At 40.1% G+C, this 24,841-nt stretch overlaps 1 protein-coding gene across 2 annotated transcripts in view; it reads left to right on the top strand.

Moving 5' to 3' along the window:
- DMGDH (dimethylglycine dehydrogenase) overlaps positions 1-24,841 on the top strand; it is a 40,723-nt gene that overhangs the window by 4,764 nt on the left and 11,118 nt on the right. For both annotated transcript variants that reach the window (XM_079995428.1, XM_079995427.1), the window contains exons 3-14: positions 2,169-2,267; positions 4,126-4,290; positions 5,801-6,005; positions 12,225-12,473; positions 13,526-13,724; positions 14,811-14,980; positions 16,826-16,979; positions 18,481-18,646; positions 19,611-19,741; positions 21,009-21,226; positions 21,429-21,586; positions 23,579-23,638. In XM_079995428.1, the coding sequence (XP_079851554.1) occupies positions 2,169-2,267; positions 4,126-4,290; positions 5,801-6,005; positions 12,225-12,473; positions 13,526-13,724; positions 14,811-14,980; positions 16,826-16,979; positions 18,481-18,646; positions 19,611-19,741; positions 21,009-21,226; positions 21,429-21,586; positions 23,579-23,638 (1,974 nt within the window). The remainder of the gene's footprint in view (positions 1-2,168; positions 2,268-4,125; positions 4,291-5,800; positions 6,006-12,224; positions 12,474-13,525; positions 13,725-14,810; positions 14,981-16,825; positions 16,980-18,480; positions 18,647-19,610; positions 19,742-21,008; positions 21,227-21,428; positions 21,587-23,578; positions 23,639-24,841) is intronic.

Genomic DNA, 24,841 nt, shown 5'->3' with positions numbered 1-24,841 from the left:
ATGTAACGACAACATAATTTATATAATTAATTACACGTTAGGTAATTTCACTACAGTTGACAGCAAGACGAATAGCATAGTTTTTGGCAGATGATGACTACAATGGAGTGGAAGCAGCACTGCCTGCCTACAAATACAGGAATGGAAAACAATGCCTTCTTACATCACTACGTATAGACCAGTAATTCCACATCTCTGAAAGTGACAGGACTCCAATGTTTGACCTGAGTTAATGTCGTATCTTAATTCTGCCTCTGCCTTGTTAAGATTGTTAGGATTGCATTGAATGGTGAAAAACTCTTACACTGATTTAATGGAGAGAGGAAGACCATTTGGCAAGGTTCCCTGCATATACTGACCATAGCATTCACAGAAAAACAATCTATTTATATTTCTGTAGTTATGCAAGGCATTCTGCTCCATGCGGGAATTACAGATTAGTAGCTGGATCCATATTACGCAAACTGTGCAGTGACCTAGCTAGTTACCAAGAAGAAGTTGTTTTCAGTAGCTTGCAGCCTCAGGGTAATCCTAGATATCATATCGTGTGTCAGTGGTGGTGGCTGTAGTAAAGCCAAATTAGACATTACTAACATGTACCGTATCTGCTGAAGTGGTATACATTTCTAGTCACCTTGCATATTCATATACTATTGTAAATTATCAGAGTAGCACTTGATAGGCTTTATGAAATATAGTGACTCTTTCTCAAATTTTGTGTGCATAGTTCTGCACAGTGTGTCCTCCCAAGATCCAACTTCAGTGTGTATTTTGGTTCCATAAGTTCCTTGATCATTTGATGCTGTTCTCAGCATTTGATTCTCAAGCTGTGTTGATGTGCTTGCCATTGAAGTTTTAGGCTGAAATCAGATACATACTTAGCTGAGAGTAAGTCGCACTGAACTCAGTGAATTCACTCAGTGTTAACCACTTAAGTGATTATGATTAGATGAGCTTCCTCTGGCTTGCTTCATAATTAAAGCTGTTTCAGACTTTGAGAAAACTCAAGTTTTTCCAAGAATTTTCTGAGAATGCTCAGAAAGATGCTGGGGCCAGTGGAGCTCTCCATTAGCTCTCTTTTATCGCTAATTCTCCATCCCAAACTTAGGCATCAAAGTGGTGAGGGAATTGGTCTAGGCTGGCAAAGCCTATTGCAGATGTTTTCAAACACTCCTGCAGTATTGATATCACTGAGGATATTGTTCATAGAAGTACAGGCAGCACTAACTAGTATGATACAGACAGCACTGGAGCAGAATTGTAGTAAGGCCTTGCCCTTGCATTTCTGTAAGGTAGAGATGACTGTGCTGGTTATGAACTATGTTGTGCTAGAATGAACATATTTTTATGCCATTCGTTTCCAGCCAAAGGATAGGATCATGTTTTTAGATGAAGAATAAATTGAACTCCCAGAATTATGCAGCTTAGATTTGCAGAATACAACACACAGGGATTATTTCATTTTTCCGTGAAGCATGCAAAGTGTAGCCTATATAAGAATACTGTTTTTAGTCTTCCTATGCTCGTGCTTATGCAGCTGATGCACAAGAGAGAAGTATAGCTCTAAGGTATGAACAAGTAAAACAAATCTGATGGAAAGAAAAACCTTAAGAGGGAAAATCCTTACCTCCGCCTCGCCCCCCAACCCAGCTCCATAATAATTCAGTGGCATGGAATATTGAGGGACTAAGAGGGGGGGAAACTGGGTGGAAGGAGTATAGAGTAAAATGGCTAGAACTGAGAACAGAGAAGCATAGATACGTAGAAGGAACTGTCTCAGTGTTCAAATAGGTCACTTCTTGGTTCTCACAGAGAAGCTCTTTTTCATTTTTCCCAGGGGTGGAAGAGAGAGCTGCTCATAGATGTTAATGGAGAAATTAAATAATTTAATGTAGCAGGGATTGGGCACAAATGTGTGTGTCTCCACCCTCACCTCCATAAAACACCAAATGTAGCAGTGGTGGAACAAAATTGTCTCAATGGAGTGGGGAGCTCAAAAAGGCTCAGTGGGGGACCCAACATGCTTAGTGGGGAAGGGGGAGGAAAACAAGTAAGTGGGGTTGGAGTGGGGTGGAGCGGCTGGAACCATGAACAGAAGCATTCCACGCTGCAATGTTTTGTTGAAGACACCCCCATTTGTATCCTATTTTTTTGTTCTTTTTTAAAAGGCAGGTTTGACAACGTATTTCCACCCTGGAATAAATCTGAAGCAGATCCATCACTACAGCATCAAGCTTTATGAACAATTAGAAGATGAGACTGGACAGGTGTGTATCTTTAAATATATTTATTACAGATCCAAAATCTTGTGAAATACAGCATTCTGCACAAAGCAAGAACATTTTGCATGCTTGGGGTTGTTTAGCAACTTTAGAAACTCCCTAATGATTGCTCCCAGTGGCTTCATGTAGATTTTAAATAGCACTGAAGACAACATAGTGCCCTATGGCACACTATAGCTCAAAAGCCAAGGGGCTGAGGTCTAGATAATTGTCCAGGAATTATTGCAGCTGCATCAACCACAACCCTCTCAATACCTCCCCCCAAAGGGGGTATTTGTGACCAGGTGGTAGTTGTTAAATATTGTTGAGTCTAGGGTGGGTTTTTACAGGGGTGGCTGCACTATTCCTTCCTTCTTTCCACCTCCTCCTCATACAGAGACCCATTCACCACATCCTGAACTCACCCAGTCATATCCACCACCTTGCTAGCCTTAATCATCCAAGAAGGGCAAGGGTCCAAATGATATGTCATTGGGAGCATACATGCAGAGGTGTACCCAGGCTCCCTTCCACCCTTGGTCAAGAAGCTGGCCTGGCTATTCCAACAATTTTAATCTTTGCTAGACCCAGGAATTAGAAGTGACTCAGGGATACAGGCTAACGTCTCCCCACCACACAAATTCACAATACTGTGATAATGGCAATTTGTCAGTGCCCTCTTATTCAACTTCATGAAGGTGGAGCAGCAAATAATTTCCCTTGTTTTGTTTTAATGATTGGTTTTATTTGTTTGCTACTTTTGGATAATACTGATGAGCGTTTAAAAAAATATGTTTGAACATCAAAGTATGACTTGTATTAGAATAATAGAATTGTAGTGTTGGAAGGCGCCCTGAGAGTCATCTTGTCTAAACTCCTGCAATGCAGAAATCTCAACTAAATCATACATGTCAGATAGCCATCCAGCCTCTTATTAAAAACTTCTGTTTGTCTACCACTATCAAACAGTTCTTACTGTAAGAAAGTTCTTTCTGATGTTCAGAATCTCCTTTTTGTAACTTGAAGCCACTGGTTTGGGTCCTACCTTCTGGAGCAGGAGGAAACAAGCTTGCTCCATCTTCTATGTGACAGCACTATAGATACTTGAAGATGACTGTCATATCTCCTCTCATTCTCACTAAACATACCCCAATCCCTCAACTTATTCTCATAAGGCTATGTTTCCTCCTCTTTACATGTTCCAGTTTATTATTGTTTATTATTTTGTTATTTATTTCATTTCTATACTGCTTTATATTTTCAAGAAAAATCTCAAAGCAGTTTACAGCATATTAAAACATCAATAAAACAATCTGAAGAAAGTCAAATATAGAGTATACAGTCAAAGCAACATAATTAGCAAAAAACTAAAATATTATCTTAAAGATTTCAAAATAAAACATTACAAAGGAGGTCAACTACAGAATACATATTTAACACAAACAAAGTTAACAAAAAACTTAAACATTAAAAAACCCCATTGCTAAGTGAAGTCAAATATAAAATGCACATTTAAAACAGCATAATGAACAAGAGAATAAAATATCATAAGCATGACACAGCTGTTTAGCAGGCACAAAAAGATGGGGCAAAAGAATCCAGTTGTTAGGGTTTGTTGTCAGGCATATCCTTCTTAAATTGTGGTGCCTAGAATTAAACAGAATTGAAAAGAAAACTAAAAATTAAAGTGGTTAATCTGTTGGTACATTTCAAATAACTCTAAAGTTAATTATAGCAACTCATTTTTTATTCTGTAGCCTCTTCTGAAGATACACTATGCCATGGTTATCATTTAGGACTTTATTGGACTGCTTGTAAGTATTCTATATTGGGAACCTGATAGTCTTTTTTCTGTTCCTGTTAGGCTGTTGGGTTTCATCAGCCAGGAAGTATTAGAATTGCTTCAACTCCAACGAGGGTGGATGAGTTTAAATACCAGATGTCTCGGGCTGGTTGGCACCCAGCAGAGCAGTATCTTATCAAGCCAGAGAGAGTACAAGAATTATTCCCTTTAATAAACATGGAAAAGGTAAACAAATTCAATTATTTTATTTCCAAATGATGTGAAATTTATTTTACATGCAAAAAATATGACTGTGATTCAATATCCCTCTTCAAAATTTGAAGATTATTTTATAGTACACAACTCTTATTAAATCTTCCTAACATGAAACCATTTGAAAGAAGTTGCCTCAGGCAGCAGATTTTACAGAGGGTGCCATTTTTATGTATCCAATATCCAGCTTAGTGTGTCATTTACAGAATGAGCTTCAGCCTGGGTGAGAGGTCATTCTGACAGGAGCTACAGGTGCAGAAATGTTACTGGCATTCTGCAGACTGTGCTGGGTACAGAAGCAAGACTCGACTATTAGGATTTATTGCAGAAGGCTCAGCAGCTGACAGTATTGTAATGTTCAATGGATATTTGTGATCTGTTCAAAACCAACTTTATCAGTGTTGCAAAAAGGAAACAGAGCAACTTGGACATGGTAGAAGAATCCTTCTGTGTAAATGTGTAATGTGTAAATATATTGGTCTCTTGGTTTTACAAATCCTTGGTAATTCCTAAGCTTTTGATCAGAAACAGCCACCAGATATTCAGATGAGGGAACAAAGGACACTTTGAGTACCGGTAGTTACGGTATGTTGATCGTCATGACAGTAACAATGTATTGTAGGGGCCAGTGCTTTTTTTCTAAAAAAAAATGTTTAGGGGTACTCTCATTTTCCTACTCATATTGAAATACTGCCCCTGGATGAGGCCAAACTTAGATTCACAAAATGTTTAGGGGTATGTGTACCCTGTCCCCCCCCCCCCAGAAAAAGCACTGGTAGGGGCCTATGGGAATTGTAATTGAGTGACATCTGGAAGGCCAAAGGTTCCGCACACCTAAATTGGTTGTAATTCTGTTCTCCTGAACTGAGTAGCAAAACACCCATTGGCTGCATTTCCATGTCATGGAAAGCCACCTACACTATGGCTTACCATACATGAGCTGAACCCGTTTCACTCTTTGCATTCACACTGTTGAGAAACAAACAGTGAACTCTGGCATTGCGCTTTATCTGGACTAGGTATCAGGGTTTGTTTCTCTCCAAGCAAATACAAGATTTGTTATTGGCTTACCAGCTGTGGTTTATTTGAATGAAACAAATCATAATCCCTGATTTGGAAGTAATACTAAGTAAAGGATCATGATTTTTACAATGTGTAGGAGTGAAGCAAGTCTGATCAGTTCATGTAAAAAAGATACTACGGTATTTTTATCTACTGTTATGTGTGGATACAGCCATTGATTTTTATGAAGTATATTTGATTAACATTGAGGTAAGTTGAATTTCCATGCTATATTTGTTCTTTTTGGTTTTTTTGCTGATCTTACATCCAGATTCTGAATTTCTCTTTCCTAGAAATTACACACAAGTGTCTAGTTCCTTGTTCAAAGAAGTCCTAATATGTAGATATCCTCCATTTCTAACATGTTGGTTAAGAAAACATAACAATACTAACACAGTTTCATTTTGTTTGACCCACTTAGGTTTTAGCTGGTTTGTACAACCCTGGAGATGGTCACATTGACCCTTACTCACTCACCATGGCTTTGGCTGCAGGGGCCAGGAAATATGGGGCTCAGATAAATTATCCAGTCCAAGTAACTGACCTAAAATCAAGAGCAGATGGAACATGGGAAGTTGAAACTCCACAAGGAATAATTCATGCAAACAGAGTTGTGAATACAGCTGGTAAGAAATGAAATATATTTGCATGTCTTTGGAAAATTTAATACCCTAACTAGGCCAGATGAAGTAGCTCACACTAAACGCAGATTGAGCACAAATGCTCTAATGAATGCCATGCAGAACACAAGTGATATATGCTTTGCATTAGCTATTTGATGACCTCCTGGAAGATAATTTGGCATGAAGCAGTGATCCCCCCCCAAAAAAAATAATTTTAATAGTTCCTAGAATAGCATGCTTTATTGCTTAATGATAGGATGATGCACATTCCATGTTATTAGCATTCTGGTTTTTAAAAATGCCGTTATGTAAGTCTGTGAATCTTCCTTCCATGTATATTAGTTTAGGACCAGGATATGATAACAGGGCTCCTGCCTGTAGATTGGCCTTTGACTTTGAAAACTGAGGAAATAGGCCACACCTTTAGGCAATTCTAGTCCAAAATGTCTCCATGAATTGTGGAAACACTTGCTTGGCATTATACTATGTTTACACATTAGAAACACTTAGAAGATTAAAATGGGCTGTGTGTCCGTGTTTCCTGGAAATAGCTTTTGCCTTTTTATTAAGATACTGTTACATACCACCCCAATCTCCACAGCAGTGCAAGATTCTAGAGGTGCAGGCGCTTACTCAGGGTTTGTTTTCTTTGGAAAAGAGACATAGTGAAGATCGTGGTGTCTTTATGATATATAGTTTATTTACACATATATACAACTTGAGCCTAAGATGGAGGGGTAGACACAGCATTACACTCCAAGAGGGTCTTGCTTCTCTCATAGGCACAGTCTTGGGTTCAAACGGGCATCAGATATCTTGTCTGTTGCTCTACAGCTTACTCTTCTCTCCCTGTTGCGTAACTCTTAACTTTGCACTGGGCAGCTGCCTAGATTGATTCAGCTTACTGACTGAAAAACCATTTCCCCCAGAGCACACCAGGGCAAACTGCAATCCTGAAATTCTACTACTGGCCTTTGTCCTTCTACCTAATTCTGAGCTCAGGGAGAGCTCAGGTTCTACTTTTTCCAGCTGGCACAGAATCTCTGCTTTATTAATCACCCATCTCCCTGCCCCATTTGTTTGCTTAAAGAGTTGGCCATTATCAGGCTGACCTGGACATGGAAAGCTGAGCCCAGCACTTACTAAATCCAGACACCCACAAATTCTAGCACCTCAAACCAATAGCAGTACATTCCGCTCCGAAATGTAATGCAGTTGCTGTCATTTAGAAAATGACTTATTTTTATGTGTGTAAAGGAGTATTTTATTTGGTATTTATAATAACGGAACAATAACCTTATGCACAGAATGCCAGAGGTCTTTTTTTTTAGGTCTTCCATTCATTCACACTTCTACATATTTGTGGAAACTTCCTCTTCCCTTTCCCCTTCACATTACTGCTGGATGAATCAGGGGTGAGTCAGGACATCAGCAAGGTCAGGGCTCCACAGGTACCCCAGCCAATCCAACCCCACAGAGCTCCAACCTTGCTGCTGCTCCACAGGTACCCCAGCCAATCCAACCCCACAGAGCTCCAACCTTGCTGCTGCTCTGCCTCACCCGTACCTGGTAAACAGCAATGAGGCCAGTGGCTCCAGTCTACTGTTCTGATCATTCCTGATGTTAGTTTTCCAGTAATTGGAAATTGCTTATATTTGGTGCTTTTGAAAACAAAAGTTTAAATTCCTATTTATGAGACTTCCGGGTTGGCGCCATCGCCGAATGGCAGACTCCCTCCGAGCTCCAGAGGGAGTCTGCTCGGCAGGGGCTGGGTTCTACCGCGCCGGCGACGCGGGGACCCTCAAAAACCATGGGCGCTGAAACCCATGGGCATGGTGACTCGGCTGGCACCGTTTGCGCCCCCCCGACCATGCAAAGGAGCCTTTTTAAAGGCTGCGGAGCGGGTGACAGGGGGGGTGGTGGTGCTGTGAGTCCTCCGCTTCCCCTGCCGAGCGAAGCTGCATGCCATTTGGCGGAGAGCGCTGACTTCTTCCATTGAAAATCTGGACTTAAAAGAACAACCCGTGAGTAATTGGAACTTGGATTAAAAAGGGGAATAAATTTTTTCTTAAATTCGGAGCGAGCGGGGGAGGTATAAAAAGGAAGTCAACCTCCCCCCTGTTGTAGAGGAGCTAAAGCAAAGGACCTGAAAACTAAGATCGAGCGCAACCTCTTCTTTTGATAAAGATATTAATTTCGCGATGGAAAATTATAAGCTGGGCTGGAGGAGAAGAGTGGAATGTGAATTAAAATACAACCCCCCCCCCCGGAAGCCCCGGGAGCGATCCGTGAGAGCGCCTGGAGAGGAGAAATAGAGGTTTTGACAGCTGTCAAAGGAGCTGCCAAAATTGAAGAACAAAAAGAGAACTTTGTTACGAGGACTTCGCTGGTTACATTTGTTATAAATTGGATATAAACTGTTTAAAACAAGGAATAATAAGTTATTTTGACTGGTGGGTGAGATCGGGAATGAAACTGAGTTACTATAATCCCTCTAGAGGAGCTGTGGGTTATTACAAGTATCGCTGGCATGGAATTTGAATCGGACATTTTATCTCCTGGGAAACTGCAGAAATGGAACACTATTTTGTCTACAGAGGTCTACACACTAAAGGAGACAATAGATTTATCTATTGAAGAATGGAAGGGACTTGACGTAATGTTTTGTTCCTGAATAACAAAGCCTCTGTAGAGGAATTACAAGCTTTTTGGAATTAGAACATTTGTGCAGGAGAGCAGGGGGAAAAAAAGAAAGAAAAAAAAAGAGGAGAAGAGAGAACATCAAGAACAACAAGAAAAACAAGAACTGGATAAAGTTGGAAGATAGACCCTTTCTAAGATTGGACATTTGAAATTAAAGATGATTAAAAGACGGTAAAGATTACTAAAAAGACGGCAAAGCGGACTGGTGAAGGATTATGGCTTAGATTATGGTTCAGATGTGGGAGCTCCAGGAGACAGTGGATTTGATGGACATTGGGAACGCAACCGGGAAAGGGGGGAGGGAAATTTGGAATCCAAAGGGTGTTAAATCATATTTTATTCTTTTTTTAATTCTTTTATGTTAATCTGTATCTTATATTAAAGAGGGGAACTCGTGGAAGGGAACAGGTCGATTTTAGGGGATGGGAAAATATTTTTTAAATTGGGTTAATGATAATAATTTTAAAATTTGGGGTAAGAATTTGTTGAATCTATTTGAAAGAATTGGAATACAAGAGGGGGTGGGGAGGGGGAAGTCCTGGAAAGATGATATTGAAAATAAGGCCTTAAATTTGGATGTTTTTCTTTTTTTTGTTATATTTGAAAATCTTTAATAAATATTATTAAAAAAAAATCCTATTTATGTATTAACCATTTGGCTCTAATGTATTAATGTTTATAATTATAGCATAAATACCTTGAGTAAAAAGGTCTGCAGGGCTCTGATGAGTACACTGGAACATGGGAAGCTGCCTTATACTGAATCACATCAGTGATCCTGCTAGCTCAGTATCGTCTGTGTTGAGTAATAGGCTGCAACATTATAGCAGATGGTCATAGGCAGAGACCGTCCAGGGTTTCAAACAGGGTTTATTTCCCTGCCTCCCTGGTAATGCCAGAAATTAGACCTCAAATCTTTTCCAAGCAAACCATTTATCCTACCACTTTTCACAGTTCCATATCATCAGTACCACCCCATTTATTCAGTGCTGAGGAATAACCTACAACAGTAAAATGAATGGCACAGGAACCCATTCTTGCAGGCACTGCATGTGACTTGGACCTTTGACATGCATGCCACAGTTTCCTCACTGCTATTTCATATATCTTCTTACATACTCAGTAATTAGCAATGTTTTACTCTTGAGATGTGAAGTTGTGACATCTCTTCAGGCTCTTTCATTTCTTTTTAACTTATTAAACCAAAGGCATACTTGTCAAGTTACAATGTTCAACCAAAGGGAACATTTAGAGCTGGCATTGATTAATGTCCTGGGTCAGGGTAGGTAAACAGCTATGATGTTCCTAATACTCTAGCAGCCAATCTTCTTCCTTCCTTCCATACCCTCCTCTCCAAAAGAAAATAATAATTTACTGTGAGCTTTCATTCCTGTTATATTGCTAAGTTTATATTGCCAACTCAAAACATAGCTGGGTTCATTAGACAGCTGCTTACCTTTCAACCCCTTTCTCATCCAGTTGCTCAATTCAGACGGTACATTTCACATTTTCCAAAGCATGGTCTGGATATTTCACTGAATTATTCTATCGTGTTCTGTCTTGTTGCCTCATTTGCTCACCCCTTCACTGCCTTTTTTACATACCCTCCTCCATTCCCTAGCTTTTATGCTGTTATTTGCAATGATGTTTGACTCAGTAACCCATGGTTAGTGCTCATCTCCAAACAGTTTGCAAACCCACTTTGGAATATGGTTTAAAATTATGGTTTGGGGGCAATTTGTACAGCATGACAAACTATTAGTAGAGAACATTGGGAAAGACCAGCACCCCATATCAGAGAAGGAGAGATAAGGGTACAAGCCTTTCTTATACTCCCAGCCTCCAAATCACTATTTGGAAATTAGTCCATATAATGTCTGCTGTTTTTATATTTGGGCTTATTTTCAGTTAAACGAGAAATATATATCCCAAATCTCTTGCACAAATCCTGCCTAGATCCCACAGCCACTTCTTATTGCCAACTCTCGCCTGTGGTATTGGTGCATGGATAGGAACAACCTCAGTGTTTTGTGAGTGTTCTAGGGATTGTGGCTCATTAACTACCTGATAACTTATTTCTTGTTTGACCTACGCGGAGTCCTTCTTTAATGTTAAGTTATAAAGTGGGACAGAGGGTTGTAGCCAACAGGCTTTTGCCTCTTTACCAGCTTCCCCTCCATTCCTCCTCCATGTTTCACTTTGTCTTTTTGCTCAGCACATACTTCATGAAACTCTTAATCTGAGGGTTGTGGGTTCAAGCCCTACATTGGGCAAAAGATTCCTGCATTGCAGGAGGTTGGACTAGATGGCCCTCATGGTCCCTTCCAACTCTACAATTCTATGTGTCTATGATTCATGGCCAAGACTAAATTGGCTGTTATCAGCAGCAGACATTTATTCTGCTATTTTAATCACAGCAGAAATCTGAGGCAAATATCAGCCACAAACAACTGTATTCATGATTAAGCTTGAGAAATAGGATCATTAATAGAAATGGGTGGAGTTGAATGCAAAAAGCTGGACTTAAATTTTTTTAGAGACAGCCCCCTAAGAGGTAGCCTGTGGTGTTATCTTATTCTCAGCACTGTCCAATACTGTCTATAGAAACTCTGTGTGCTATTAGTGGCTAGCTGGAACAGTGGTAGTTTAACTAGAAAAAAAGGTTAGTGGAATAAAGTAGGGGAAGTGAAAACTACCAAAGCCGTGGTGCCCATAGATGATGCCTTGTTTGCCTCCTCCAACACAGAAATAAATTTTCTCTCTACAGGCAACCTCTGCCATCCTGAAGCAACATTCTCACCAAATGTAGGCATTCTGTTTCTTTTTCCTGTTTGGAAAACATGATGATCTTTGGCATAAGGAGGAGTCCTCCAATGAGTTGTCTCTTTGTCAAAGACATCAACCCAAACAGTTCCACACTATTGAATCATCTCCTTGTTTAAGTAATATTCCTCTTGTATTATTAAAACTCCTCTTCCAAGTTTCATAAATAGTTACATACACAAAAACTTGACATCGTTCCCATATGAGGAAGTTGCACCTTGGTTGCAGGGAGAGACAGCAATGAAATTTGGTTCCCCTCCCACAAAAGCTTCCTAGCATTAAACTCAGGTTGACTGCAGAAGGGCAGGTTTTAGAAATGTGATATATCTGGGATGAGCAGGAGAGCAATTTCTGTATTATAAGCAGCAGAGAAAATCAAGGAGGGGAGAGAAGAGAAGAGAAGGAATTACACAAGAGAGAGAGGTAATGAAGAGGAACCATAGTAGCAAAAAATCCAGAGGTCAAGGAAGATGCTAGGAATGGTTAACTGGTTTGCAGGACACAGACAGAGAGAAACTATCTTCAACCTTTCCCTATGCTGAGTAGGGACTCCTAGGTTTAACAGCTGAGATCAGCAGTGGTTCAAGGCCTTACCTTCTGATATAAGAGGGGATTGAGAATACACTCATCAACAAGAGTGTTCCTTTAGATTCCAAGTATTCTGTTCTAATACTTTCTGTCCTTTGTGTTTTCTAGGTTTCTGGGCTCGTGAAATAGGGAAAATGATTGGATTGCCCCATCCACTCATACCAGTTCATCACCAGTACATTGTTACTGCAACTATTCCTGAAGTGAAAGCCCTTAAAAAGGAATTTCCTGTGATTCGTGACCTAGAAGGTTCATATTATCTAAGACAAGAAAGGGATGGGATTTTATTTGGCCCATATGAAAGTCCAGAAAAAATGAAACTACAGGAATCCTGGGTAAAAAATGGAGTCCCGCCAGGTAATTTTGCTTGAAAAATAATCTCAGGCTTTAGCTGCAGTTATATTATTGTCATAATCCTAGAGTAGAGGCAGAGTTCTCTGGCAAATGCAGGCTCAGAGAGGAGATGGATCCTTTCCCTGGTTTGAAGCATGTGTGTTCATGGGCAGCAGACCCCCCCCCCCCATAGTACACCCCCCAGGAGCCGCCTCTGCCACCAGATTCTGGTGGCTTGTCCATAGACTCCTTGGGGATCAAGAGAGCCCCGAGGAGAGTTTCCCCACAACTGGAAACCATATTCCCCAATGGCTGCAGCAGGAGGCACCTTTAACAAGTCAGGAGGCATCACTTAGTGGGTGAAGTCTCTAGTCAATAACTACCTAAAGGTAAAGGAAAAGGGGACCCCTGACCATTAGGTCCAGTCGTGGCCAACTCTGGGGTTGCGGCACTCATCTCACATTATTGGCCGAGGGAGCTGGCGTACAGCTTCCGGGTCATGTGGCCAGCATGACTAAGCCGCTTCTGGCGAACCAGAGCAGTGCACGGAAACGCTGTTTACCTTCCCGCCGGAACGGTACCTCGGAAGCTGTACACCGGCTCTCTCGGCCAATAAAGCGAGATGAGCGCCGCAACCCCGGAGTCGGCCACGACTGGACCTAATGGTCAGGGGTCCCTTTACCTTTACTTTACAGCTACAAAGTTTAGGTTTCAATGATGCAAATTATCAAGCTCACCACTTGTTAGAATTAATTGAATTTATGTTGGCAAATACGTTCGGTGACTAGAATCTGTGAGTGACTATTATATATATGTATGTTACACATGCATATTCATAAAGACAAAGAGCCTTTCTGGCATCATTAACTTGTTCTCAGATTTCCTATATAAGCCTGCCTTTCACTTTGTGTTCTTCAAGGGGGCAGATGGGGATTCTCAGCATACAACTCCTATCCTGCAACATTTGTGTGTATCCTGAAAAAATAAGCGTTGTTTTGATATCAGCACATTGTGTAACTAAAGAGCTTTTGGAATTGGAAAATAACAAATGCATGACTCAAAACCTTTTTTTCTAGGATTTGGGAAGGAGCTTTTTGAGTCTGATTTGGACCGAATAATGGATCATGTTGAGGCTGCTATGGAAATGGTCCCAATCCTAAAGCAAGCAGACATTATCAATGTAGTTGCAGGCCCTATAACATATTCTCCAGATATCTTGCCTATGGTGGGGCCACATCAGGGTGTTCGAAATTATTGGGTGGCTATTGGTTTTGGGTGAGTAAATTGATCTATGGTTAGGAGAAACCTTGTAAATGTTAAATTTATACTTATACGTCTGTCTTCACTGGGTCCCGTATGGTATCTACATGAGTTCTTAAAGAACTCAAATTTAATATTGCTGATCTTATAGCAAAATATGTACTCTTTGTCCCAAAGAGTGGCCTCTGTAACACCATTTTGTTAAAAGGAATTTGTGGGTGGGGGTGATCTCCAATATGTTTGTCCTGTTAGCTTAAAGTCTGTTATCAAGCATAAGTACAAGTTTGAGTGAAGAAGAATCAGCATAGCTTCTGCGAATGTACGTCTTGTCTCATTTTATAATTCTTTGAGAGTGTTAGCAAATATGAAGATAGGGATGAATCTGGTTGACATTCTTGGACTTTCAAAAAGCTTCTAACAAGTCCATGGCCAAAGACTAGAGGGTGAATGTATCACAGCTTTTGAATTGCAGAAAGGAATGTGAAATGCATCCTGGTGCAAAGAAAATTTGTCTAAGAAATTTAAGTTGCCCAACTTCCAGTGGGCTTAAATTTGTGGCATTTAAATTTGTGGTAAATGTTGGTGGTATTCTTCCTAGGCAGTCTGATCTTGCTTAACATATTATTTCATCAGGACGTAAAAGCCAAGGTTATCATGCTGTTACAGGGGAAACAGAGCAACAACACAAATTTCATTCCAGCCAAATGTAGCTGGAACTCAGATGTTTGTTCTGTTGCTGTAATCACTTAATCTTTAGTTCAAAGCCTAACTGGGCTTTGCCCAGCCCTGTCACTGAACTGGCCCAGGGCAGGTTACAAAAGATCTCAGGTATAATTTAGCTTGAAATCATAAAATAACACAAAGCAAACAAATAATATAATTAACAAATGAGCACACTGTCCCATCTTAAATTCCAGGCTGCGTAAGTGCTCCAGATTTTTAACAAGTTTAACTTTCCAGTAATGAGAAAGCATCCCCCCCCAAAAAAAAAGGTAATAGAGAAGATAATAAGAAGTGAGTTTATAGTCCTCAAAGGTTGTACTGAAATGTTATGTGAAATAAGCTAGTGGGGGAACTGTCTATCTCTTCTTCTTTCCCCAGATACGGCATCATCCATGCTGGTGGCATAGGAAAGTATCTCAGTGACTGGATACTCAGTGGGGAGCCTCCTTTTGATCTAATAGAATTAGATCCAAATAGGTATGGAAAGTGGACTACTCCAGAATTCACGGCAGCAAAAGCAAGAGAATCTTATGGATTTAACAATATTGGTAAGATGTAATTTTCCCCATAGAAAAATAAATAAAATAGCACTTGAGTAGAGAATTCTTGTGCTGGTTTTCTTCACCTTCACCCCACTCCCAGACTAAGAGAGAGCAGGGCTTTGCCTTGTACAGTGGTACCTTGGTTTACGAACTTAATCCATTCCGGAAGTCCGTTCTTAAACCAAAGCATTCTTAAAACCAAGGTGTGCTTTCCCATAGCAGCGGGGGACTCAATTTACAAATGGAACATACTCAACAGGAAGCAAAACATGTTCTGCTTCCAAGGCAAAGTTCACAAACCAAAACACCTACTTCTGGGTTTGCAGCATTTTTAATCCAAGTTGTTCATAAACTAAGCTGTTCTTAAACCAAGGTACCACTGTAGTTTGCTGGGACATTGTCAGGCATGGAGAGTCCTCCTCTCCCTTTGGTAACTTCACAGTTATTAATTAACTTCACAAGTATTAATGAGCAGTTTATATTTTATAGTCATTTTTATTCAGTCATCTGGTTGCAAGCAAAAATCCACATCTGTCAGGAGTGTGTGCAGGAGCCAGGCCCTGTGACTGGTAGGGCTTCGCAGGACTGGGGCTTTCCTAAGTTCGTTCTGAAGAGGCAAGGCGTGGCCGCACAGGTGAGGCCAATTGGTAACTCACAGCACCTGGTGGCAAGAGCTGGGAAGGGTTATAAGGTCAGCATTTCCCTTTGGCTCTGCCACAGCAACACGCTTCCTGCCTTGCTGTGTTTGGCTTCTTGACTCCTTGCTTCCTGACCCTCAGACCCTTGGCTTCTGGACTCCCATTCCTGCTCCCACCCCACTGTCTTGACCCCGGTCCCGACATCCTCCGCCAGGACTTCAACCGCCCGTAAACTGGACCATGACAACATCTCTCCATAAGGAGAGCAATTGGCTACTCTCAATCTTCCCCTTTCTGTCCCCAGCAATATCCTGGGAGCCAACAGAAAGTTCCTCCTCCTCCTCTCTGCATTCATTATTCTCTTTTTTTTAAATAAATATTTATTAGAATTTTCAATTTAATACAAAAATCCAACAAAAAACAAAAAATACACAAAAAATAACAAAAATACAGAAATACACAATTAAAAAAAACAAACAAATATAATTTCCATTACTTATTTCCATTACCTTGTTTCCCAGACCTCCTCTCACCTCCCCCTTTTGTATTTCAATTCACATTCTTAACTCAGCAAATCCTTATTGTAACTTATTGTAACTTATTTTAACTTATTGCTCAACCTTTGCATTACAGCTAGTAACCACTTAATTTCTGTCCAACATCATTCTAACATTCATTAATTTTACAATATTTCTGCAAATAGTCTTTAAATTTCCTCCAGTCCTCTTCCGCCGACTCTTTTCCCTGGTCTCGGACATTCATTATTCTCTAATACGGATGGACCTCCTAGTTTTTTTGAGAGGGAGGGTTCCCCACACTCTCTAATTACATCTCTGCTGGCTGTTCCCTCTCTTCTGTTTCTCTTTCCATTATCTTGTAACTAGGCAACTTCTGTCAAAACTGCTCAGTGTCTGTGTCTCTCTCTGCTCCTGAAACCACCGGAAACGGGGTGGGTGGGGGGTTGAATCCCCCCATCTCTGCCTGAGAATGCATTCCTCACTCCTCTGATTCAGACCATTCTCTGACATCCAATTTACACTGTACTGCTTACCTTGCTTATTTTATTTCCATCATTACGATATTTTGTGGCCTGCAAAGATCTTCAAAAGCATTATCTGTAGCTACATGAAAAATATCCTGTGTACATGTGCAATAAGTGATTCATTGTCATATCTTTTACCATGTTGATTGTGTTTTTGCTTTTGTTTTGCAGTTGGCTATCCCAAGGAAGAAAGATTTGCTGGGAGACCCACAGCGAGAGTCAGTGGCCTTTATGAAGTCCTTAAGTCGGAATGCTCCATGGGATTCCATGCAGGATGGGAGCAGCCTCATTGGTTCTACAAACCTGGGGATGACATTGGATACAAGTAAATGAAAAATATTTATTGATCTTTTGTGCCAAATTAATAGCATTAGCAATATTATGTTCCGGGTTGAAAGGATTGCGAACTGTAGTCTGAAACATAGCATCACTGTTCAGTTGGTCAAATGCACATTAAGAGGAAGTGGTATCCATTCATTCATTCACTAAAATTTATGCACTACATTATTGTAGAAAAACTTCGAAGCAGTTTAATTGGTAGCAGTTATAATTAAGAAAGAGTAATATTTTCATGTTTTTACAACACCAAGTGCATGGCCAGTGGTTAGGGATGACATGAAAACCCCTCCTGGTGGTGCAGCAATAAAACTGCTAGTGCGTTTGCAAAGCTAAGCAGGGTTCAGTATGGTTTCAAATTGGATGGGGGTTGGACTAAATGACCCTCGGGTTCCCTGTCAACTGTACACTTCTGTGCATATTCACTGAGGCCGTCTGGAGAGGGACAGCACCTGGAAGAGGAGGAAGAAGAGCAGAAGCCACTATTCCACTGCTGCTGCTGCTTTGCACAGCAGCTTTGGTAACCCCGCCATGTAAAACAGCAGCAGGGCAGGAAGTTCCTTTCCTCCTCAATGCCGTCTCTTTTCAGGTGCTGCCCGAGGCAGCTGCCTCATCCCACCTCATTCATGGGCTGGCCCTGCAGATGGTTCATATGTTGGTTTAGATATGCAGTTGATGGCTTACAGAAAGCATAGTCCCCATTACACTTCCATTGTTAAATTTGTATGAGTATAGGCATATTGCAGATATATAAGCATCCATGTATATGTAATGGGTGTGGTTTGCTGCCGTGATCCTACTCAATGGCGCTTGTTAGATTTCACCTTTAATCTTCAAAACATAATATAAGAACTTGTGATAATCTCCAGCTAATAATGAAATGCAAAACAACAAATGACAACATTAAAGATTAATTCACTGGAGCTATTGGGGTTTTTTTTTGGGGGGGGGGTAACTTCAGATGAAAAAGTTACCATTCTAAAATAGTTCTTCCTTCCACATATGCTTAACCCTTTTGTATAAGAAACGGCAACAACAGAAAGTCTCCTACAGTTTTACTGGGGAGGTATGTTGGGACTCCAAGTGACCTTAAGGATCTATCCATGTAATGATGACCGAAGTTTCTATGTCATGCTTACTCTTTTGCTGTATTGCATTTATATTCTGCACTTCTATACAGTAATAGCACCTGCATCTGTGGAGTTCCTAGTTTTTGTCTATAGAATGCAATAATTAATAATTTTTAATGTAAAACATCCACTCAATGGAGTTGAACAGCATTTGTAATTAAATTAAGCATTAACCTAAAGTTACAGTTAGGGAAACTATTGATAAACTTGCCAAAATAAGGTATGCCTATGATTTTTCAGTTTCATTCCCCTTCCCTCCTTGTCCAAAGGGGTTGGTAGATGAAAGGAAAGGGAGAGGGCTACTTACGGTTAAGTTGAAAATTACTAGGCACTTTTTTTTTAATGCACTTTTTTTTCTAGGCCAAGTTTTCGACGTACAAACTGGTTTGAACCTGTGGGCCGTGAATATAAGCAGGTGATGGAAAAAGTGGGTGTGATTGATCTCACTCCATTTGGCAAGATTAGCATCAAAGGCAGTGATTCTGCTAAATTTTTGGACCGTCTGATTGCAAATGTGATCCCAAAGGTAAATGGAAATGTAACAGCAATATAGGTCTTGGATTAGTTTTAATAAATGCTGAAAATAAGTTTATAGTCCTACTCCTATGAAGTCCCAATTGTACTGAGCCTAAGAGTGGTAAGGAAGTAGGATTACATCTACCTCCAGCTTCCTGTGTGCACTTGGCCTGACCTGGATCAACCTCATACCCATACTATAGATATAATGTTGGACTGGAGTCTATACATTTCACATATGCCCACCTTGTGGAATCTGCATGCCTCAAAATTTTGTTGCGCAAAGATCGCAGGAATTGGAGCTAAACAAATTAGATGCTATGCACCTAAGCCTCATTTAAACATTACCCCAAATTTGTGGATGTGAATCGGTTCCAAATCAGGTGGAGAGATGTAGGGATGAATGAGGAATTCTGTTAGCCAATTTTTCTCCCCATCCTTACGTTAACATTCGAACCTATTTAATATGTACTTTCCAAAGCAATGCATAAACTGAAACTAAGCTATCCCTACATAGTTCTCCATACTTTGCAGTACAGTTCTCCAGCCAAGTCATGTATACCAAAACACATATACTGGAGTAAGTGAGCATACAAATACATAGACTCTGTTAGTGAAAATAATATATATAATGCATTATATTAGGGGAAATTGCTTACAAAAATGTGTATATTAGGAGAAATTTGCACTAAAATTCTGCTGAATTTTCAAATTGCAAACTGACGTGGAAATGTGACTAACTGAAAAACAGAAAAACAAGAAACTGAGAGAAACAAAAACTGACATTCACCCATCCTTGTGTGAAGCAAAACCAAAACTGTGGCCTTCAGGAATCCCATAGAAATCAGTGGTGCTTAAGCATGCCTAAGTCTGTGTTGGATTGCAGCCCGTGTATTCTAGGAAGAGCTCAATTTCCTTATACTGTATAATGTCTGCTGTACTGTATTATAATTTCTTCTTCTTTTATTATTCAGATAGGTTTCACAAATATAAGTCATATGTTAACCCCAAGAGGCAGAGTCTATGCGGAGCTCACAGTCTCTCATCTAAAGCCAGGGGAATTTTTGTTAATTACTGGTTCTGGGTCAGAGCTTCATGACTTGAGGTCAGTGTACATTGTAACTACTGAAGTTTAAAAAGCCATTTGTGATGATGGAAATGGGGAAAGAGCTGCAGTTCAGGAAAGTCGCAAGAGTCAGAGCACATAGGAACAGATTAAGTTGCCTTGGACTGAGGCAGACTATTGGTCCATCTAGCTCACTAATGTCTACACAGAGTGGCATTGTTTCAGGCAGGGAGTCTTTTCCATCCCTACCTTGACATGCCAGAGATTGAGCCTGGGACAGATGCTTCACCATTGAGCTCTGGCCTTTATGCATACTGGGATCTTCTGAATCAGAGATAACATTGTAAATAGCTCAGAGTACATCGTAAAAATACTGCGATTACAAATCTTCTTTCCAGAAGTTGCTGGTGTAAATCAAAAGTATTGCTCACCTCTCGCTGAGAGTGCTTAGCCTATTTATCCTGGTAAAACAAAGGCTTCAAGAGACTATGATTGCACACTGCAAATAGTGTAGAGGACATATACTAGCAAGGCGGGTATTTATTTGGGTAGAAATGAGTAATGGTCCCAACTAATTTCTGTTGGCTGCTCCTTGATAAAAAACTAAATGGAGCTCAAAAAGAGGTTTATAAATATTTGTAGTGATAAATGTTGTGATAGCCTCAGAAAAGCTGTGGGAATTGGTTGTATTGGCGGATGATATTATTATTCAGTTGGGTATCTCGTGCATTAAATATATATATATCTGGAATCTGTATATGGGACAGTAGGGAGTGGGGTGAGCTTGTCTCAGAGGCACAAGAGACGTTCTTCATGACTTGGCTTTACTTGATAGTTGTAGTTGTCAACCTAGTTCTTTTATGCATTTTAATGTTTGGATTGGGGGCGCGGGTGGCGCTGTGGGTAAAACCTCAGTGCCTAGGACTTGCCGATCATATGGTCGGCGGTTCGAATCCCCGGAGCGGGGTGAGCTCCCGTCGTTCGGTCCCAGCTCCTGCCCACCTAGCAGTTCGAAAGCACTCTTAAGTGCAAGTAGATAAATAGGGACCGCTTTATAGCGGGAAGGTAAACGGCGTTTCCGTGTGCTGCGCTGGTGCTGGCTCGCGAGCTGCAGCTTCGTCACGCTGGCCACGTGACCCGGAAGTGTCTTCGGGCGGCGCTGGCTCACGGCCTCTAGAGTGAGATGAGCACGCAACCCTAGAGTCGGACACGACTGGCCCGTACGGGCAGGGGTACCTTTACCTTTACCTTTACCTTTACCTTTACCTAATGTTTGGATTAATAAAGTGTTGCCTTTTATTTTCAGATGGATTGAAGAGGAGGCATCTAGAGGACAGTTTAACGTTGAAATCAGAAATGTCACAGAAGAAATTGGAGTATTGGGTATAGCTGGTCCATATGCACGAAAAGTCCTCCAGAAGTTGACAACAGAGGATCTCAGTGATGCAGCATTTAATTTTCTACAATCCAGACATTTAAACATTGCGGATATTCCTGTTACTGCAATTAGAATATCCTATACAGGTAAGGTGGGAGGGGAAGGGATTATTGTTCTTATAAGCAAAACAGCTGGTTTCTATACAAGGCAGCAGTGCTTGCAAGTAATACCACTATTACTTGCAGAGATGGGTCATTTAATGTTTATTTTCATGTTATGCCTTTAAATAAGCATGACCATAATTTAATTCTAGACTTGATTAAGATGTCAACCTTTGGTTTGTAATAGGTGAACTGGGTTGGGAGTTGTACCACAGGCGAGAAGATTCTGCACCTTTATACTCTGCTATCATGGAAGCAGGCCGTGAAGAAGGAATTGACAACTTTGGAACATATGTGATGAATACGTTAAGGCTAGAAAAGGCTTTTCGGGCATGGGGAGCAGAGGTTTGAATATAATTCTTTCTTTCTTTTTTGTTCTTTCTTTGGTGTTATTTGTGTATTGGTCACAGATAATCATATTTAACTATTCTGCTTCTTCAAGGCCTGATAAGAATAAAATAAGAAACAGCTACTATTATGATTTACACCTTCTATTTTTCATGAGGGCAAACTGTTAGTATTCTCAATTACATTTGTGGCACTAAAGCCTCCTTTTTAATTCACTGATGTTTCTTTTTCCTCTATATTAAAAAGTCTGTTCAATTAAGAGATCACAGTAGTATGTTTGGGTGGAATTCTTACTTAGAGCATGCTCTGATAATTAAACTCTGTGCCATTTTAGTCTAAAGTGTTTTCAGCTCCTAAGGGGCTTTGAAATTGTGCCCAGATCTTTACACCCATTTTAGCAGGTTACTCAGAAAAGAGCTAAGGGTTTGTCTTCAGAGAAAACAGCATGTACTGTGGAGTCAATGAGACCTTCATTTAGGTAGCTGTATCCGGGATACAAACCTTCATTCTGAAGCATTTCTAATTCATTCCTCTGCTGTATGAGGAATTTATAAGAACCTTCTCCTTTATCTCATGGCATTTCTGTTCCAGCAGTCAAAATGTGCACTGACTGCAATTTCACCTTTGTATGACACACTTTAGATATATATCCTATCATCACAGAGAATATGAGCAATAGCTATCCTGTTTGTCCCAATCCTTCTCATAAAATGTTGGATATTATGAAATCCCTTCCATTTTAGAGGAGGCTGAGCTCACACCTTCCAAAGATTTAAACAAAATAAAACTCAATAAAATGTTTTTAAAATGGTTATTGATCAAGTTGGAGATAATATACCCTTGCTGGTGCTTCCCCCTTGATACATGAGCACTTGTATGGTAGATGTGTGTAGCAGAGGATGAACAGGAAAAGCAAAGAAAGAACCGTGTGACATGTTCCTGTTCAGTATTTTGCTTGCTTAAGCATGCCTCTCTTCTGGTTCCTCCATTCAGTTCCCATTCCTACCTAGTCAGGATTCCACATCAACTGAGGCGTCTCATGCCACATTGGACTGCTTATTTATTTATTTATCCATCCACTTGCACTTCAGGGTATTTTCCTAAAGATGTTTTGCATTTTCTGAATCTGTATAAGCCTACTTATTTCCCTAATATTTCTCTGCAAAAAGATGCTGATATTAATATGACATCAGCTCCTTCAATTCAGTAGGCAGTGATGCATGCGTATATAATTCTCTCCTCCTTTGGAGAATTTTATGCAGAGGTTGGATGACCATCTGTCTTGGATGCTTTAGTTGAGATTCCTGCATCGCAGGGGGTTGGACTAGATGACTCTTGCTGTCCCTTTCCGGGTCTGCAATTGTATGATTCCACATGCACAAAAACTGCTGTGGTTATGGAATTCTCTGGCTTCACCTGGAGAGCAGAGACAGTCAACATGGCACACTCCAGATGTTGATTACAACTCTCACCAGCAAGTACCTATGGTCAGGGGTAATTGAAGTTGTAATATAACCACATCTGGAGGGCACCACACTGACTACACCTGGTCTAGAGAGCATCCCAATGCAATTGTCTCACCTCAACAATCCCACAGAATTCGACCCTACTGTCTTACCTGTTGAAAATGAGAAGAACAACTGAGGCATCAGATAGCTGTTCACTGTGGGATGAGGGATAGTGAGGTAGATTTGCAAGTAAATCATAAATGCATCTTCCTTGGTTAGTTCTCAGTGGAGTGAAGGCTTTTTTTGCAGGGTGCCTCATTTCTTATTGTCTTCTTAACTGTAAATATTGAAGAAATATATGCTTGCATTTTTTTATTGGAGATACAAATGTCACTAAGAATTACAATCCTTTAACAAAAGAGATGTTACTTATTGTTCATAAAAAAAGGAAATAAATGGGAAACAGTATGAGAAAGTGAAAAGACGTGAAGGAAATATGCCATCTAGTGATTAAATCTCTTATTGCATATTTTTTTAACAGATGAATTGTGACACCAATCCTCTGGAAGCCGGACTGAAATATTTTATAAAATTAAATAAGGTAGGTCTGAAACATTTTCAGAGATATATATTTATGAAATTATTCCTGGGTTTGCAAATATTATATATAAACTTCTGCAGCACTGTTCCATGTTGTATACTGGAGGAATGTTTTCAAATAATATTGCTTTGATAGGTAGATTGGTCCCACTAATTAACTCCATCTGCCAAAGAATGTGAGAATCAGAACTAGTTCCTTGTGCATCTCTTTTACCTGAAATGAGTTTTGTTTCTGGTGTAGAATTTTGGATGCTGATTGATTCATTTCTTTAATTTCTACTGCAAAACCATTTATATTTCCTACAATCCAACTGGACAGCTGTAAGTGTGGTGGCAAATTCAGCATGTGAGATTTTACAGATGGTCTGGGTCTGGTCAGTGCTTGGGACAACATGGGGACCCTATGTATATCACCCTTAGTTCATTTAAAAAGAAGGGAATATAAAGTATAATAAATGTCCAGCTGCTGATATTTATCTCCAGCATTTAGAGAAATAAATTTACTGCAAAATACAGTGAGCCTTTTGAAAGCATGAATGGAGGTAAGAAGTTTATACAAGCCTAAACTATTCAGCTGCTTCAATGGAAGAAATAAATTTGCAGATAAAGTCTTGACTGTGACTCCTTAAAGAAAGATTATGCCTGGGTGGAACAGTTCAGGATAGGAAGTCTGTCAAATATTAGTTGCCTCTAGGGACAAAAAAGACTTTTCTGTGTTTACATGTCAAGGGAATTTAATTTGGAAGGCTGTCCTGGAATTATTCAGGAATGGCCAATGAAGAATAATTAATTTCAAAATATTGCACGGGCCTGGCTCTTGTGTGTTGTAAGGTGATGGTTAAAGCAGATTGCAGCAGATGTTGGTGCTCTCTTACTCAGTTGAGTAGCTTTGTGTATATAATTTGGATCCATTCCAGGATTCATAAGAGATTTACCCAATAAATTGTGCCATTAAAAGGTGTTTGCATGTCTTATTGACAGATTGAATTATAATATTTTAGTTCCAAGGGACCCAAACATCATTGTCCTTAATTAACTCCTTTTATTTTTCTGACTGGATAAGAAAACAAACTCACAATTTGGGAGTTTCTATCTACACTCTACACATCTGCACACTTCGCTTAAAAATAGTAATAGCAGTTGCTACTGAGAATGTTTCCTATAAACGAATACAGCGTATAGGAGAATATATCAAGGGTTACAT

The sequence above is a fragment of the Podarcis cretensis genome, assembly GCF_951804945.1.
Source record: "Podarcis cretensis genome assembly, chromosome: 11".
In the NCBI taxonomy this organism is placed as follows: domain Eukaryota; kingdom Metazoa; phylum Chordata; class Lepidosauria; order Squamata; family Lacertidae; genus Podarcis; species Podarcis cretensis.
This window is presented reverse-complemented; position numbering and strand designations above follow the sequence as displayed.